The sequence below is a fragment of the Oryctolagus cuniculus genome, chromosome 12 (genome assembly GCF_051225735.1).
Source record: "Oryctolagus cuniculus isolate XC-2025 breed Fujian yellow rabbit chromosome 12, ASM5122573v1, whole genome shotgun sequence".
Lineage (NCBI taxonomy): Eukaryota > Metazoa > Chordata > Mammalia > Lagomorpha > Leporidae > Oryctolagus > Oryctolagus cuniculus.
Genome location: NC_142878.1, coordinates 90,345,259 through 90,363,798, shown reverse-complemented (window position 1 = coordinate 90,363,798; position 18,540 = coordinate 90,345,259). Strand labels below are relative to the sequence as shown.

Below are 18,540 nucleotides of genomic sequence, written 5' to 3'. Positions count from 1 at the left end.
GCCTGGGAAAGCAGCAGAAGATGGCCCAAGTCCTTGGGCCCCTGCACCCACATGGGAGACCTGGAAGAAGCTCCTGGCTCCTGGCTCCTGGCTCCTGGCTCCTGGCTTCAGATCGGCACAGCTCCGGCTGTTGCAGCTAACTGGGGAGTGAACCAGCGGATGGAAGACCTCTCTCTCTCTCTGCCCCTCCTTCTCTGACTTTCAAATAAATAAATAAATCTTAAAAAAGAGAGAGAGCGAGCGAGAGAGCGCGAGCAGGCCTGCTGGCCATGCCCTTCCAGACCGACCAAACGGCTGAGCCAGAACTCCTCTTGGCCTGATCCTGTGACCCCTGCCCCCAGAACTCCTCCAAAGCCACACTGTCCTCTGGGGTGGGGTGGGGGTGAGGCCTGAGCAGATTGTCCTGGGCTGTCAACATATTGGGGATGGTGTGGCTGTCCTCCGGGCTTCACAAAAAGCTGCCCAATACTACCAATAAGCCTTTCATGACAAAGGGATCTGGGCTTTGCTACTCAAAAGAGCCGCTTACTGAACTCGGCTTCACCTCAGTTTCCGACTTTGTAAAACAGGTGTTAGAATTCTCATCGTTATCTATTTCTTGGGGTTTTCGTGGATAATTAAAGAAGAAATCATAGTACAAATGAGAAACAGCAAAGGTTGCAGGACCTGTTCCCTTCTGAAGCCACACAATCCGTTTAGGCTTGCCAAGGCTCAAAAATGAAATCGCCATTTGGAGCTGAAGCACTTAATGCTTAACGCCCTTGGATCTCACAGTTCCACGTTTCAGCACCCTGGAGTAAAGAGCTCTTTTTGGGGAGAGTTTTCTCATGGGTGTTGACCAGAGAATGCTTTAGAGCTGAGCTTATGTCCCCCACCCCCTGCCCGTGCCCACCCCGAGCTGGACCCCTGTGGCGCTCAGCCAGTGCGCGGCAGGGGGCAGGCCACTGGGATGGAACACACTGGCTCTCAGTGTGGCAGCTCCGGGGTTAAATCAGGCTCCACCACGTGCTTGCTTGGTCACCTCGGACACCTTGCTTCAATCTACCTCAGTCTTCCAAAACTGGAAAGGTAGTCACAGTGCCTGCTTCATATATTGGGTTATATAAAGATTCTCATAAGCACTTATTAGTGTTGCTAACGTGGCATCTCATATGGATGCCGGTTCAAGTCCTGGCTGCTCTGCTTCCGATCCAAGTCCCTGCTGATGCGCCTGGGAAAGCAGCTGAAGATGGCCCAAGTGCTTGGGCCTCTGCACCCATGTGGGAGACCCGGATGACGCTCCTGGCTCCTGGCTTCTGCCTTGCCCAGCCCCAGCCATACGGCCATTTGGGGAGTGAACAGCGGATGGAAGACCCCCACATACACACCCCCACCCCGTTTCTCCTCTGTAATTCTGTGAGCTCTTTGCTATCCGTCTCTGCGTCCTCTGGACTTGGCAGGGTGCCTGGCGCAGAGTAGGAGCTGAGTACAGTTCAACAAGCATTTACTTCCAGACGGTTCCTGACGGTGAGGGTGATGGCTGGTGGGGACTTGGGACACGACCTGGCACACGACCTGGCCACAATATTACTCCTAAAAGATTCTGCAAGACAAGGACCATTTCAGAAGGGAAGGCTGGGGCCGGCGCTGTGGTGCAGCAGGTTAACGCCCTGGCCTGAAGCGCTGGCATCCCATATGGGCGCCAGTTCTAGTCCTGGCTGCTCCACTTCCGATCCAGCTCTCTGCTGTGGCCTGGGAAAGCAGTAGAAGATGACCAAGTCCCTGGTCCCTGCACCTACATGGGAGACCTGGAAGAAGCTCCTGGTTCCTGCCTTCGGATTGGTGCAGCTCCGGCCATTGCAGCCATCTGGGGAGTGAACCATCAGATGGAAGACTCTCTCTCTCTCTCTCTCTCTCTTTCTGCCTCTCCTTCTCTCTGTGTAACTCTGACTTTCAAATAAATAAATAAATCTTAAAAAAAAAAAAAGAAGAAGAAGAAGGGAAGGCTGCAGCACTGCGGGATGGGCCCGGGCCCTGCTGGGACTCCTCAAAGCCTGTGGGCCGCCCTACAGCACAGCACGCGAGGCTGCCCAGGGCAGGGCTGGGACAGAGCTCCATCCTGTGGGCGCCACAATAAAATCAAGTCCCCCAGGAGGCCCTGGGGGTCGTTCAGCCCTCCCTTGGCTTACAGACGGGGCAGCTGAGGCCATGGGATGAGGTGGTAATTCCTGGCCCCCGACTCCCAGGCTGGGGGCCACGGCGAGGACGTACGTGGGGGAAGTCCAGAAGTGGACCCGGTCTAGCGAATCCGGGCGATGAAGAGTGGGCGCCGCGTGATTGGTGGACGCCTGGTCTCGTTAAGCTACCTTTCTAAATCACAATCTAACGAGAGTGCTTCCAGCTAAATAAAGGAAGCCCGACATCCTCCTTTTCACTGGAGAATATAATTTTGCTTCAGCCGCAATTTAAATTGATTCCGTTCTGAGCGCCGGCGCTTGGAGTGTGGCGCGCCTTCTATTTTCGCCATGATACTTGTTTTGACAGTGATGCATTTCCGTTGACATAGTTGAAATCCTTATGCAATAAATCTCTGCCTGAAAATTAATCATGTTGATAATATTCTGAGAATTAATAACACCCATTGCTCAAATCATTAACTTAAAAAAAAAAAGGAGCTTCCAAAATCTGTTCCCGGCAGTAAGGGGACCCACAAAATAAATGCACGTTTGATAAAATAATCCAAGTAGCAGTTTAACAAGCGTAAACTTGAGTGTGGCTGCAATAACACAGAACTATTGTTTAAGGGTTGGCAGGGGCTGATGAGCTCTTGTTTGAGTTACGGAGCAGGCATCCGCATGCATAATGAACTGCTCTCTGCATTATTAATGTGCTGCTTATTTAGCCTCGTCTGTCTGGAAGATAATGTATCCTAACTCTAATGAGTGATTGGTTTTATACATAATTACAGTAGCAGCCGTCGCGAGGAACGCAGGCACCCCCCCAAAGAAGGAGTTCTAAAAATAAAGTCATCACGCAAACCCCGTTGTTGTTGCATTCTATCAAAATCAAACCCGAAGCGTTCGAGAATTCATAATAAATTACCGGCGACAGACTCATTATTAACATCATAATTTAACACAAAAGGTTTTACTTAATCATTCATTACGGATCATGTGCGGTTAAAATGCATATAAACGACTTGGGTTGCTTTAAGATGTTTGAAAGATGCTCCCTTTCGGCCGCTCACCAACGCGCTGTAGGGCGTGGAGAGAGCGAGCGAATGAGAGCGAGCTCGAGCGATCGAGAGAGAGAGAGGACGGATAGAAGAGGGTTAACCATTTATGCCATTTCTGGCAGGAGGTTAATTAAAAGTTCCAGGGTTGTAAGGTGATGCCTTTCATGTCTGGGATTCCTCAGACCCTGTTTACACCATCAGGTGGGCGTTTGTGGTTTGTAGAGGAGCCTGCGTCAGAAGCCGGTCCCGCCGGCCTCCTGTCTCCCCGGCCCTGCCACCTGTTCCTGAACATCCAGCGAGGGCCAGGTTTGCTTGCATCGCCCACTGTTCTGTGACTCTGACAGCGCCCTGGCTGTCCCCGCACTCCCATCCAAGCCTTTCCTTTTCCCTCCGTCTCCAAAGCGGGTGCCGACACCTGCCTGACGGTGACCCTGACGCCCCGCGGGCTGCTCACACCTGCTCAGGGGGCTTTAGTTTGGGTGTGAAGCATGCTGTGTATACATCCGAACGCGCGCCTTTTAAAACCGGGCCTCATCGCGGGTGTGCGTGCTGGGGAGCGTCCGTGCACCCAGGCGCCGTTGGCACCAGGCTGAGAACATCCATTTATCTTTCTGAAACCCAAAGCACTTTCAATTTATCCCCGCATCAGAAAGCCTGCCTCGCTTTTCCTCGGTGATTGTAGAGACGTTTGAATTATTGCAGATCATAACGCAGTTCCTAAAAGTGTTTAAGACCCTTGATCGCAGGAGAATTCCCGGATGTTGCCTGAAGCTAGGAATGAAACCTACAGGCAAGAGGAGTGGGGACCGGAGCCTGCTTCCGATTCTGAGCACAGCCCGGGCTCCCGGCCTTCTGCGGGAACACACTTAAAGACAGCAGATTGCCTTGGCACATCTCGCGTTGAATACTAACTCAGCTTCCAGCTCCCTTATAGAGGTGGCCTGGAGTTTGGCTCACTACGAGGGCCTCGAGTTGTGGTGCTGTCGCTCACCCTGGCACTGAGCCTTGGTGATAAGGGAGGCCACAGGAGGAGTCGGACCTGGGAGAGTCTCAGCAAGGTTCTGCCCCCCCCCCACTCCCACCCATTTGTGCTTCTCTTTTTAAAGAGATCAAGGAGATTCCAGGAGCCAGGTCTGTGCTGTACCCCAGAGGACAGCCCTCCCTGGAGTGACCGTGGGGACCCTGGCCAGAGGCAAGGTGGCTCCCGGAGCAGGAAGGCAGGAGCTGCTCGGACAAAGGTGCTTCTGGGACACCTGGGTGGGGCCTGTTAACCACAGGTGTCCCTTTGTCTACCACACGTGGATTCCAAGGGGCATTTCCTTTGCAAAGAGAGCCTGAAGTCCACCGGTGCTGGAGAGCGGAAGTATTCTCACGCCATGGGACACTCGGTCCCCTTGACCTTGGTTCTCTGTCCCCGTGACTAATGTAGCCTGATCCAGCAGGTGCCTACTCCCCCACCGAGGTCCACCCTTGTCACCCAGGGTGCTGGGTGTGTGTGTGCCGGGGGGTAAACCTTCACCGGCTGCAGGGCCCTGGCCCCAGCCACACTACCGATGGGGTTCATGGTGAGAAGGAAGGCTGTGGCCGTGGCAAGAGGAAGCAAGCCGGGAAGTTGGGGTTTTCCTGTAATTACAGAAATCATTCCAATATCCGAAGGAGGGGAGCGACAGGCTCAGATTTGCAAGGATCTTAGGAAAAGCTGTTTTAATGCTAATGCCAGCCTCAAGTCCTTGGGTCCCTGCCACCCTGTAGGAGACAGGTTGAGTTCTGGGCTTCTTGGCTTCAGCCTGGTTTAGCTCTGGCTGTCGTGGGCATTTGAGGAGTGAACCAGCAGATGGGAGATCTCTCTCTCTTTCTCCCTGTAACTTTTACATAAATAAACATTAAAATACAAAAAAATATTACTAGTGTGAGGTTCTGAAAGCCAAAACTGAGACTGTGCATTTGTGGGGGGTGAGAGGTCACCTCTGGGGCATTTTGGCAACCGGGACCCACCAGACCTGGTGACCGAGTGGCTGTCAGGGTGGGGTTGGGGATGTCAGCACACTGCAGGCTGAGCACCGAGCACAGTGTGGCACAAGGAAGGGGATGAACGTGGCTTTGCAAGGCTTCATTGTCCCAGAACTCTGTGGAATATCCTTCCAGGAGTCCGAGGCTCAAAAGAAAGATCAGGGCTGGAAAAAGTTGGGTTCTGTCGGAACCTTCTGGGAACCCGAGCAGCAAGTGGGTGAACTGCTGGGCCAGGGAAGGGCGAAGAGAACTGCGGTGGGGAACAAAACCCAGAACCCTCCAGGCTCTTCCACGCTCGCCGGCAGGGCTGCCCCCTCCCTGGACCACCCGCTCCGCTCTCTGACCACGCGCTTGCATGTCCCCGGACACATCTCAGAAGGCTTGTGGCCGGTGAGCCCTCGGTCCTTACCACTCCCCAAAGGGCCTCGGCACACAAGGGCTGAGGAGGCGGCCGGGGAGTCCCGCTGAACATGCAGAATGGCCGGGCGCCTGCTTACCAGCACTGGCAGATTGCGAAGGAACCTCCTCTTCTTCTCCTTCTTGAGAACCAAGCGGGGCACCTCCAGGGTGCTCTGCCCGCAGTCCAGGCGGCCACTGGTCAGGTACAAGGTGAGCTGCGTCAGGGCCAGCTGGTCGCTGTAGGAGAGGTTGAGGCCTGTTGCCCACACCTGAGTGAAAGAGGAGCCGTGGAAGTCAGGGGTGAGGCTGGCAAATGGGAGAGAAAGCCCCGCACCCCCTCGCCCCACCACCACAACCCGACCATGAGACTTTACGGAGTAGCTGGCTTTGACTGGGTGTCTACACCCTTTGGCTGAGCGGCTGGGACCTGATCCTAATCCTGAGATTCACAGGTGTGAAAATGCTGGCCGAGGCAGTGTAACACAGGCACGCAGCCCCTGAAGCGCTCCCAGGGACCTGCTTTTCCTGCCCCGGGTGTGGCATTTCCGAGGTGCCCAGCACAATGCTTCTCCTGAGACAGCGACAGCGGCCAGCAGCTTCAGCAGGCTGGGAACCAAAGTGGAGAAGAGAAGAGGGTCCGAGCACGGGCGTGTCGGGGTGAGAAGCGGGCAGCCTGCCTGGACGGTGGGAGACCCCGCGATGACGGCCTCTCTGGGAATCTCAACGCTATACTTGAGATGAGTTTCCCTTAGTGGTCAACCAGTGACTGCACCTTGTCCTGCGTGTACCCCAGGATTATTGGAAGGACACGATCACGCAGCAAAAATCCAGAGGCTTCCGGAAACAGACGCCTTGATTACATCATCGTCAGCTCCTAGGTAGCTGAGTAGCGTCTGTTAATCCCCGTGACAAACGTTTAGTGAGCATCTACTACATGTTACACTGGCGATGACAGAAGTAGGTCACGCGCTCCCGCTCCCCTCTCCCATGGCCCCTGTCAGTGCCCACCCCCGCAGTGAATCCTCCTCCCCAGGTGTGTCATTGTGGAGGCCACTACAGCGTCCAGGGCCAACGGCAGGCACAGGTTCTGCCATCGGGAGGGTGACGACGGACACATTCAGTTCATGACAGCACAGTGTAAGCAGACCAGAGACAGACTGGGTTTGCTTGCCATGGTGCACCACGAAAGCATCTGAACTTTTTTTTTTTTAAGATTTTATTTATTTATTTGAGAGGTAGAGTTACAGTGAAAGAGAGACAGAGAGAAAGGTCTTCCTTCCATTGGTTCACTCCCCAGACGGTCGCAATGGCTGGCACTGCGCCCATCCGAAGCCAGGAGCCAGGTACTTCTTCCCAATCTCCCATGCGGGTGCAGGGCCCAAGGACCTGGGCCATCTTCTCCTGCTTTCCCAGGCCACAACAGAGAGCTGGATTGGAAGAGGGGCAGCTGGGACTAGAACCACTGCCCATATGGGATGCCAGTGCCGCAGGCAGAGGATTAACCTACTGTGCCATGGAGCTGGCCCCCAGCATCTGAACTTTAAACAAGCAGTGAAAAGAGGACCGGCTCCCTTGTGTTGAGGGGCTCCAGGGTGCCAGGTGCTTTGCAAACATCTCAGAGCCGACGGCCTGCATGGGAGCTGTCACATGGCACAGGTGAAGCAGCAGCACCTCGGGGAAGTATCTGGGTCCACACACCAGGGAGTGGCGGTGCTGGGATACGAATCCAGTTCTGCCCGGCTCCAAGCCCACCACCCTCTTCCCGTTCCCTGCTGGAGGAGACGCACAGATCCCGGCCCAGCCAGTCTGTCCCCTGCGCCGATCCTCCAGTCCAATTCCAAGCTAAAGAGGCGGAGGGTCGGACCATGCTCGCATCTGATCCGATCCGTGCCACGCAAACGCCTCGTGGCGGAGAAAACGTGAATTGTTGCCCTCCTGGAGTAGGCTGGAGTCAGCAGTAACGCAGTCTCACCGTCGGAAGTTGGAGACGCACACATTTGCGCGACGACTTGATGAAACACTTCTTCCTTCCAGGGGCCCTCCTGCGCCCCCTTCGCCGACTCTGCGTGTCGAGACACATCACGCGTCAGCCCCGGAGTGGGCTCCTCCTCCCCGGATCTAGCAGTGAGTGAGCACTGAATGTAAATGGCATCATTAGGAGGATATTAAGAGGTCAAGTTCTTGAGGCCCCTTGCTAAACTGGAGCTAATTTCAGGAGTGGTATTTGCCCAGGAAATGCCCTTTTATAATAGCAAATAAATCACATTTGCAACAATGGCTCCAAATTCGCTGCCAAGTGTCTGTTGAGTGGTAAATATCCAATCTGTCAACTTAAATATTTCCTGCTGCATGGCAGAAAAATGTAAATCAGATGGGGACGGCAACTTTTCCTTCATCCGAGAAGGCGAACTTGGCATTCGTGTGTGTCAGGTGTTTTCTTCAGAGCCCCTGTCTGTCCGTGACCTTGATCGAGGGGAAACATACATACCGGGCATTCCTAATGGTTACAATAATACTATTAATGTTTTGGTGATGAGGCGTTTTCGAGGGAGGCAGCCCAGTGTCGGCGAGAGAGTAAGAACCAAGGACTCAGTGTACCCCCAGCCCACACGGAGGCTGTGAACTTGACTGAGACACTCAGGCTCTCTCAATCTTGGTTACCCTGAAGTGTTACCGGAGCAAGTGATCAAGACCTACTGTGTGCCGTTTTGAAGGCAAAATAGAATAAATGCTAGGGCCGGTGCTGTGGCGTAGCAGGTCAAGCCACCACCTGCAGTGCCTGCCTCTCATATGGGTGCTGGCTTGTTTCACAGCCGCTCCACTTCTGATCCAGCTCCCTGCTAATGCATCTGGGAAAGCAGCGGAGAATGGCCCAAGTGCTTGGGCCCCTGCACCCACGTGGGAGACCCAGAAGAAGCTCCTGACTCCTGGCTTTGGATTGGCCCAGCTCTAGCCATTGTGGCCATTTGGGCAGTGAACCAGTGAATGGAAGATCTTTCTCTCTATAACTCTGCCTTTCAAATAAAATAAATCTTCAAAAATAAAATAGAATAAATGCACATAAAATTGCCTTATAAATTATAAATTTCAATACAAACGTTACTTATGATTGATTTAGAGAGGCAGAGAGACCTCCCATTTGATGGTTCACTCCCCAAATACCAGGGAGTGGAGAACTCGATCCTGGTTTCCCAAGTGCGTGGCAGGGAGTCAAGTACTTGAGACATTTCTTGCTGCCTCCCAAGGTGTGCAGGAAGCTGGCTTTGGAGTGGGCCCAGCTCAGATACGGGAGCCCCAGGTGGCGTTAACTTCCAGGTCCAGTGCCCTCCTGTAAGTGGAGCAGAGTTTCGGGGGGCGCACTTTCAGCCACGTTAATGAGTAGATTACCCCATTTCCTCGCTGTCTTCCCCCTATGTCTTTCCTTGCTCAATCCCACAGCAACACCCGGAGGTGCTGCGGCTTGGGCGAGGTTACCACGGCGGGTTCTGAGGTCAGCAAGCGGCTTCGTGGTTTGCCTGAGATGGCAGAGTGCAGGCCAGACTCTGCCCCTGGCCTAGCGGGAACACCCTGGTCGGCAAAGGAGGGTGGAGACACGTTTCCTTCCGCCCCTTCCTCCACAGCAGGCCTGCCTGGTCGCTCCCGCAACTGTTCTGTTCCCCACCTGGCTTTTCCACTGAAGACACTGCCTGAGGCTTGTTCAGTGCCCAGGGGCTCCGGTCCGCCCTTCCCCCTGCCAGCCCTGCAGGGGGAGGTAGTGCGAGGGTTTTGTCCTCCCAGCAGCCTACCAGTGTACCTGCAATTCCAGCGTTTCTCCCGGAACTGTGCCACCTGCATCCTCCACCTGCAGTGGGTTCCAGGCGGGTCTTATGCGGCTTGTTTCAGATTCAAGTGCAGCATGCGTTAGCCTCCCAGATTGGGGGGGGGGGATTTGCGGAGCGGTTAGGACGTTGCTTGGGATGCTAGCACCCCACATCGGAGCCCCTGGAGCAGAGTCCTGGCCTGGCTCCCCATTCCAGCTTCCTGCCGGTGCACATCCTGGGAGACAGCAGGTGATGGCTCAGGTGAGTGGGCCCCTGCCACTTGTGTGGGAGACCCGGATGGAGTTCCAGGTTCCTGGCTTTGGCCTGGCCCGGCCCTGGCTGTTGTGGGTGTTTTGGGAGTGAACTAGTGGATGAGATCTCTTTCTTTTTTTGCTTTTCAAATAAACAAGTAGAGATTTAAACTCCAAATCAGATGTTAATGGTACCGAGAAAATGGAAATGCAATTGTTCACGAGGTGGGCCTAGGTCCTTGGGGACGTGCCTTGAGAGGGGTGGGTTAAAGCCTGCTTGGAGCCAGCTGCTCTCTCTGCTTCCTGGCTGGCCAGGTGATCCTCCTGCCCCATCTCCACCCTCTACCACTGTCACCATCATCACAGACCAAGTCAGTGGGGCCGCCCAATCTTGGATCTGAACCCCCAAAACTGTGAGCCGAAGAGTTAGCCTTCTCAGGTGACGGAAAGGAGACCAACGCAAGCAGCTCCTCTGTGCCAGCCCCACACTCCCACAGACCTTGCAGCTAAGCCTACCCTTGCTTTGCAGCTTTGATGTTAACTTCAAAACCTAATCCAGCCCTACCCTGGACACCCCATCACAATTTTAAGAATATTTACCTACTTTCATTTTATTTGAAAGTTAGAAAGGGGGCCAGCGCTGTGGTGCAGCAGGTTAATGCCCTGGCCTGAAGTGCCAGCATCCCATATAGGCACCAGTTCGAGACCTGGCTGCTCCACTTCCGATCCAGCTCTCTGCTATGGCCTGGGAAAGCAGTGGAAGATGGCCCAGTTGGGCCCCCATACACATTTGGAAGACCCAGAGGAAGCTCCTGGCTTCGGATCAGCTCAGCTCCAGCCACTGCAGCTAACTGAGGAGTGAACCAGCGGATGGAAGACCTCTCTCTCTCTCTCTTTCTCTCTGCCTCTCCTCTCTCTGTGTAACTCTGACTTTCAAATAAAGAAAAGAAAAAAAAAAACGGCAGAAAGACAGAAAGAGACAGACAGACGCAGAGGTCTTCAATCTGTTGGTTCACTCCCTAAATGCACTCAACCACCAGGGCTGGTCTAGGCTGAAGGCGGGAACCAGGAACTCCATCCGGCTCTCCCACATGACGGGCAGGGACCCAACTCATTGAGCCATCATCTGGTGGCTTCCAGGGTGTACACTAGCAGGGAGCTGGATCAGAAGCAGAGGAGCTGGGACTTGAACCAGGCACTTCAGTATGGGATGTGGGTGTCCCCAGTGGTGACTTAGCTGCTGGGCCATGGTGCCTGCCCCACATCACAATTTAAATAAGTGATGATGGTGGCCATGATGAATGGGAATAGGGAGAATTGGATGGATTTAAAGTTGTTTAGGTGGTAGCTTTGCCATGACTTGCTTATAACAACTTATAACAACTAGCTTGACAATTAATTGATGAGATGTGAGGGTGAGAGAAAACATCAGTGAAGCTTAGAGCTAGACCCTTAAAAATCACCCAGCACGATCAGTTTACTTTGCAGACAGAGCAACCCCGGCGTGAAAAGCGAAGTGGTTTACCCTAGGTTACAAAGGCGGGCATCAAAGGTGTCTCAGCTCTCAGCTGGCAGTCACTTGTTGATCGCTGTTTGATTGATGATTTTCAAGAAACTCTTTTGTTAAAAGTGGCTGGAATGCTCGAGAGATTTGCGTCTCGATCTTAAGAGCTTGAGCAATAAAGGAGAGCCCCCCAGCATCATTGCACTATCGGAAAAGGGCGGCTGTCCCACCTTAGCGCGTCGGCTGAGGAGACACGGCACCGCCACGCGATCGGCCAGGCTGTGATGTGACACTGGAGGCAGTCGGCAGGAATGACCTGACATCGGGAGACGCACACAAGAGCGGGAGAGCACAGGAAGTGTGTAAGCAGTGAATTCAGCTTCTCTGAAATCAGGTTATACGTAAGGAAGGCTGGATGAGTGCAGAGCAAGTGCTAGCCGTCCGTGTTCCTGCGTGCCTCATTAGAACCGCCATTGCGTGTCCTAGATCTGCTCTATCTAGCGAGGTATCCACCACCCACAGCAAGCTTCTGAGCGCTTGGCATGCAACGGGTCCCAATTGAGACGTGTTGTTGAGGTCAAGGGCGTGCCAGGCTTTCAAGACTGAGGCTGTGAAAAAGGATGTCAGACGGCTCATCCACAGAATTTCACACTCACTGCATGCTGAAATAGCATTTTGTTATGTTGGGTCACATAAAAATTATAATTATTTCAATATTGTGTTTTAAATGGGACTACTAGAAAATTTAAAATGGGCCAGTGTTTGTTGCGGCAGGTTAAGCCTCTCCGGCATGCCATGTTGGAGTGTCAGCTTGAGTCTCTGCTGCTCCACTTCCTATCCAGCTCCCTGCTAATGCTCCTGGGAAGGCAGCAGAAGATGGCCCAATGCTTGGGCTCCTGCCATGCATGTAGGAGACCCAGAAGAAGCTCCTGGCTCCTGGCTTTGGCCTGGCTCAGTGCTGGCTGTTGTAGCCATATGGGGAGTAAACCAGTGGCTGGAAGCTCTCTCTCTCTCTCTCTCCCTCCCTCCATCCCTCCCTCCCTCTCTGATGCTTTGTCTTTCATATAATAAACAAATGAGGCCAGCGCCCGGGCTCACTAGGCTAATCCTCCGCCTTGTGGCGCCGGCACACTGGGTTCTAGTCCCGGTCAGGGCACCAGATTCTGTCCCGGTTGCCCCTCTTCCAGGCCAGCTCTCTGCTGTGGCCCGGGAGTGCAGTGGAGGATGGCCCGAGTACTTGGGCCCTGCACCCCATGGGAGACCAGGAGAAGCACCTGGCTCCTGCCATTGGATCAGTGTGGTACGCTGGCCGCAGTGCGTCTGCTGCAGCGGCCATTGGAAGGTGAACCAACGGCAAAAGGAAGACCTTTCTCTCTGTCTCTCTCTCTCTCACTGTCCACTCTGCCTGTCAAAAATAAATAAATAAATAAACAAATGAATGAGTAAATGAATAATTCTTATAAGAAATGATGCATACGGGGCTGGTATAAGGGGTAGTGGATTGATACCGCCAGAATACCATATGAACACCAGTTCTCTCTGGTGGAGAGCTTTTAAAAAGACAGATCCTGTGCATAAAGTTAATGGAAAAAGGATCTTAGTGGAGAATGGGACTGGGAATGGGAGAGGGAGGAGGAGGAGGGGTGGAGTGTGGTGGGAGGGTAGGTACAGTGGGAAGAATCACTCTAGTCCTGAAGTTGTACTTATGAAATGCATGAGGTTTGTATTCCTTAAATAAAGGTTTCTTTGGGAGAAAAAACACAACAGATCCTGCATTGGGGTCAACTCTGAGAGCCCTACACCCCGCCCCCCGCAGGGACGCAGCCCCCGCCCACGGAGCACGCTCCACCATAGCCCATCTTGGCCAAGTGATGGGTGGGAGTGGGGGCCCTCCCTGCCCCCCAGCCAGGCGTATGTTCAGATTCACAGTCCCAGGTCACGCAGGACACACACCACTGCACCACGGTGTTCTTTCCAGAGCAAGACCAAGCCGTTGGCCAGACCCATGGGGCCTCACAACGGCTATGGTGAGGCAGCCAGCCTGTCCACTGAGCTCCTCTGGACTCCGGGGAGTGCAGCCATGGGTAGGTCACAGTGCGCTCTGTCTTTATGTATTTCCTGTTCATTGGCGGAGCGACAGGGTGCGACTTCTGTTTTGAAGCGACACTCAGGGGCAGAGAGCAGGCGGGTGCCAGGATGGAGAGAGAGAGTGCACCTGGCCGGGAGACGAGGGTGGCCGGACCAACACAGCGACCGTGGAGCTGGGTGCAGGGGTCGCCTTACGGATGCTCCTCCCCAGGTGGGCTGCAGTGAGAGTCCAGAGGAGTTCAGGGCATCTCCAAGACTTCTGCTCTGGGCAGACAGAAGCATGGCGCTCCCATTTCCTGAGTGCAGCCAGCCGCTAGGGGAATGGTTTAGAGTGGGCATGGAGGGTCCAGGCTGGGACGACCACGTCCCGGCGCAGTCCCTGGGGCCAGGGGAGACCTCTGGCACTTTGCTCCTTTCTCCGTGTGCACTCAGGAACGCGTGCTCAGCTGGCTGGGTAGGGAGACATCTTTTCCTTGGCTGTCGTTTGTGGGCCAACGGCTCAAGGCTCTCCAGGCTAGAGGAGTGGTGGGGACCTGTGGCTTCTCCCTAAGGACACAGTGGAGGGAGGCTGCCCTGCTTCACACAGCGTCCAAGCCATGATGAACAGGTAGGGTTAAGAGGGTGGCAGCAGGGGCTGGCGCTGTGGCACAGTGGGTTAAAGCCCCAGCCTGCAGCACCGGAGTCCCATATGAATGCTGGTTCGAGTCCCGGCTGTTCCTCTTCTGATCCAGCTCTCTGCTATGGCCTGGAAAAGCAGTAGAAGATGGCACAAGTCCTTGGGCCCCTGCACCTGTGTGGGAGAACTGGAAGAAGCTCCTGGCTTCAGATCAGCCCAGCTCTGGCCATTGCGGTCATTTGGGGGAGTGAACCAGCAGAATGGAAGATCTCTCTCTCTCTCTCTCTCTCTGGCGCTACCTGTCTCTGTAACTCTGTCTTGTAAATAAATAAAATAATTCTTTAAACAAACAACAACAAAAAAGAGGGTGGTGGCAGATTGGTAGGGGGTAGAAATGATGGTGGCTCCAGGCTAAGGGGATTGGAGGAGATTGCAGCTCCACGGGGGTCTGAGAGTCCATGCCCCCGCCCCACCCCCATCTGTGTGTTTTAAGCCACTTCTTCCTCATCTCTGAGCCTTCTTCCTGCCTACTGGCCAGGGCGTGAAGCAGCAGTCCATCACGGCGAGGGCCCTGCAGACACAAATGTGATTGGGACCCTGATGTTTCTTCCCCGTTTGATTGCTGCAAGCAGGGCTGGTGTGGGTGGAAGAACTTGAGACCAGAGCCCTGGAACGTGAAGGCAGAACCCAGCCTGTGTCCCGGAGCCCAGGGTGCCCTGGCCTGTCCTCTACCAATGCAGGGATCCAGCTGGCCCTACACGGCTCTAATCACCAGACTCAAAAGGTCCGTGGCCTCTCCAGTAGATAAAACCCTGCTGGCCAGTAGTGTCTGGGGGTGGTCCGTGTAGGGGAATTCCAAGTCCAGGGCAGAAGGCAACTACCACTTACATGTAAGCCCCCAGACCCACGGAAGCCCTCCCAGCCACCATAAATCCCCTACAGGGAAGGGCACCACCTTCACCGACCAATCAAAGGAAGGTCACGAGCCCTGCTGACCAGCCCAGAACTGGGACACTAGCTGGACACGCACCTGTCAGCCCCAATTTCAGTCCGTAAGAAGGTTCACCCCAACTCCTCCAGGAGCCCGGAACTAAGCAGTGGCTGCCCAGCTCCTCGTCCTGCGCCTTGCAATGAACACCTGCTTTCTTGCGCCACCCCGATGTCACCGACTGGCTTCCTGGGGTCAGGGGAGCAGACTCAGGTTTGGGGGTTCTATGTCAACGCCTCCAGCTACTTTTTTTTTGTGGGGGGTAACAGCAAGGTCCCTTGCTGGATCTCGACTCTGCTATTCTGGCCCGCTGCTCACACACGGACTCTGTTTGCAAGCAGGCTCCCGCAGAAAAGGCGCTTTCTCAGGCCTGCTCTGAGCCCCACCGTCTTCTTTATTTTTTCTCACTTGGCTCATCCAATCTCCAGACAGCCCTTACTGTGTAAACAACACACCTGATACTGAGGTCCAAATGGATTGGCACACCGCACTGTCAGACGTTTCAACGGATCAAACAGTGATGTGATTGTGGTATGTGCTAAGAGCTGTCTGCCTTATGTTAGAAAAATCCACCGACAGGCAGAGAGGAGGCAGCCTCTTTGCGTGCTGCCACCTAGTGGCGGCTTCTGGGCTAGCGCAGGCTCTTTCCGAGACAGCCCTGGTCCCGGGTGCGCCAGGAGGACTCCTGGGGATTTGTCTTGGATGGCTTCCCCTCTGCTTCTATTACCGCGGTTTATCTTCTTGGGCATGACTTCCACCATAGCGTCAGGAGCAGGCTGCTCGCTCTGGACGCTGCCCTAGGGTTCAGAGGCAGTAAAACAAAACAAAACAAAACAAAACAAGCCACGTTGGCGCTGCCACTGAGTGCCAGGCAGCCCACCGTGCCCATGGCCCCCGCAGTGCCCTTGGCCCCCGCCATGCCCGTGGCTGCCACCCTTTGTACAGGCCTTCAACATGAATTCTGGAGAAAAAAAAATAGTTACTGGCTTCCAGAGAGGAAAACGCCAAAGTAGCAATGAATGCTTTAAAAGTGCCCGTCAAATGGAACACGCCAGCAGGTACACGGTTATCTTACACTTACACAGCATCTTACACGGCTCTGTCCGGATCACACTTCCAGAGGTGCATTTTAATGTACGTGGGGCAGGTGGGACCTCTGAGGGGCAGAGCGGTCAGCTGTCCCAGTGGACAGGCGGTGACCTGCGCCGCTCCCGCTGCCTCATTTCGCAGACGGGGACCCTGGGAGCGAGGGACGGACTCCAGTCCTGTGAGCAGGGGAGGGGCTGCGATCCGAGCCTGGGCCTACACACCTGCATCCTGCCCCTGACTCGAAATTCTCCCGGGGTATAAAGAAACCATATGCAAAGCGACGTGGGAATCCACAATGGAAAAATCTTGAAATGTAAACCTACCTCAGCCTCAGCTGTATTTATATTTTTCATTTTTTTAAAGCCACATCGTTTCATATAATCTCACAGCTCTGCTCGCTTCCCCGAGTTTCTGCTGCTGCCTTTGTAGACTCGGAAGCCTCCATCCCTTGTTTTCCAGACTGTAGAGTTATAGAGAGTGAGAGAGACAGAGAGAAAGGTCTTCCTTCTGTTGGTTCACTCCCCAGATGGCCGCCACGGCCGGCGCTGCACCAATCCAAAGCCAAGAGGCAGGTGCCTCCTCCTGGTCTCCCACGTGGGTGCAGGGCCCAAGCACTTGGGCCATCCTCCACTGCATTCCCGGGCCACAGCAGAGAGCTGAACTGGAAGAGAAGCAACTGGGATTAGAACCCGGTGTGCCGGTGCCGCAGGCGGAAGATTAACCAAGTGAGCCAGGCGCTGGCCCCAATGACTTCTATTCTTAAGGTGCAGAATTACACACTCATTTCTTCTTGTCTGCTGAAGTATTTCCACACCTCTGTTTTACTGTGGCTTCTTGGAAGGCCACTCTCCAGTTTTGACATTAAGCACTGAGTGCTATTAAACACGAAAACCCAACTGCTGTGACCTGTGATGGGTCTCCAGGGCTGGCGGCCGCATCCGCTTCCCTCCTAACCATCACTGCAGTCCTCCCACGCCCTCTCCCTGCTGTAGACGTCAGGGCTGGGGAATGAGTTGGCAAGTGTTCCCTTAACGTCGCCGCCAGTCACCTCTGGTGGGCTTCTGCGTGCACCCCCGCCACAGCACAGCGGGCGCTGGTTCTGCAGTCTCCATGCCTAGGGTTCCTGCGCGCAGCCTTCTGGGGACCGGGAGCACGGTCCTGCCCAGGGCGCTTCTCTCTGGGTGGGGGCTGAGCTCGCAGCCTGGGCCCCGGCAGTGCAGTGGGCTGGTGGTGGGCCTTGCGCTTCCTTCCCAGTTGCTCTGACCATTCCAGGAAACCAGGATGTCTTATAAAGACAAGAGACCTGCACCGCAGCCGTGGCCTTGAAGTCCAGCTCCTCCAACCTCAGGCGTGAGGCTCTGCAAAAGGGAAGAGGCGTGGCCAGGAGCAGAGTTCAGACTGGAGCTCCCAAGTCAAATCCAAGGCAAATTCATTTCCATTTGGGACATTCCCAGCGAGGAGAAGGAGACCGAGAGCCGGGACCTTGCTGTGTCCTGCCTGCATCCCGTCCGATGCCTGGCACAACACTTCCCCTAGAAGTGGTGCCCGGAAAATCTTTGTTAGGAGTTAGGAGGGTCCTTTAAGTAACACAAGGGAGGAAGATCCTGGGACACACAGACAAGTGCGAGCCTACATCACACCTGTGGGATGGCTGACACACATCCCAGGCGCCGGTGCAGACTGGGAGCAGCCGCAGCCCTCGTGCGTTGCTGAGTGAAGCTGTCCAATGCGGCCACCACGGTGGAGAGGTGTGGCAGTTCCCAGGAAAGCTCGACATTGGATTTCCACATAACTCGTCAGTTAACTCTGCTCCTGGCTGCCTGACCGGAGACGTGAAAACACGCGTTCCCAGCAGTATCCTTCCTGAGGGTTCAGTCTGGAAGCCGGGTGGGTGTGGCGCTGCAGAGGGCTGAGCCGCCCTTGACACGCCTGCACCCCGTACCGGAGCGCCGGTTCCTGTCGCAGGTGCTCTGCTTCCAGCCCAGCTCCTGAAGGCAGCGAGGGATGGCCCCAGTGCTTGGGTTCCTGTCACTCGCGTGGGAAATCCGGACAGAATTCCTCACCTGTGGCTTTGGCCGGGCCCAGCCCTGGCTGTAGTGAGCATTTGGGGGAGTGAACCAATGAATGCAAGATCTCTCTCTCTCTCTCTCTCTGTGTCACTCTGCCTTTCAAATAATTTTTAAAGTATGTATATATTTATTTAAAGTATGTATATATTTATTTGAAAGGCAAAGTGACAGAGAGGCAGGAGGAAAGAGAGAGAGGTCTTCCACCTGCTGGTTCACTCCCCAGATGGTTGCAACGGCTGGAATTACACCAATCCAAAGCCAGGAGCCAGGAGCTTCTTCCAGGTCTCCCACGCAGGTGCAGGGGCCCAAGGACTTGGGCCATCTTCTACTGCTTTCCCAGGCCATAGTAGAGAGCCAGACTGGAAGAGGAGCAGCCAGGACTCGAACAAGTGCCCATACGGGACGCTGGCATTGCAGGCGCGGCGTTATCTGCTATACCACAGCATTGGCCCCTCAAATACTTTTTTTAAGGGGAGAATTTTATGGCATGTGGTATCCAAATCAATCTCTCT

At 54.5% G+C, this 18,540-nt stretch overlaps 1 protein-coding gene across 1 annotated transcript in view; it reads right to left on the bottom strand.

Moving 5' to 3' along the window:
- The window catches only part of IQCH (IQ motif containing H), a 142,949-nt gene that overhangs the window by 25,997 nt on the left and 98,412 nt on the right, over nucleotides 1–18,540 (bottom strand). Inside the window, exon 13 of the mRNA XM_008268850.5 lies at nucleotides 5,722–5,892. Within this exon, the coding sequence (XP_008267072.3) occupies nucleotides 5,722–5,892 (171 nt within the window). The remainder of the gene's footprint in view (nucleotides 1–5,721; nucleotides 5,893–18,540) is intronic.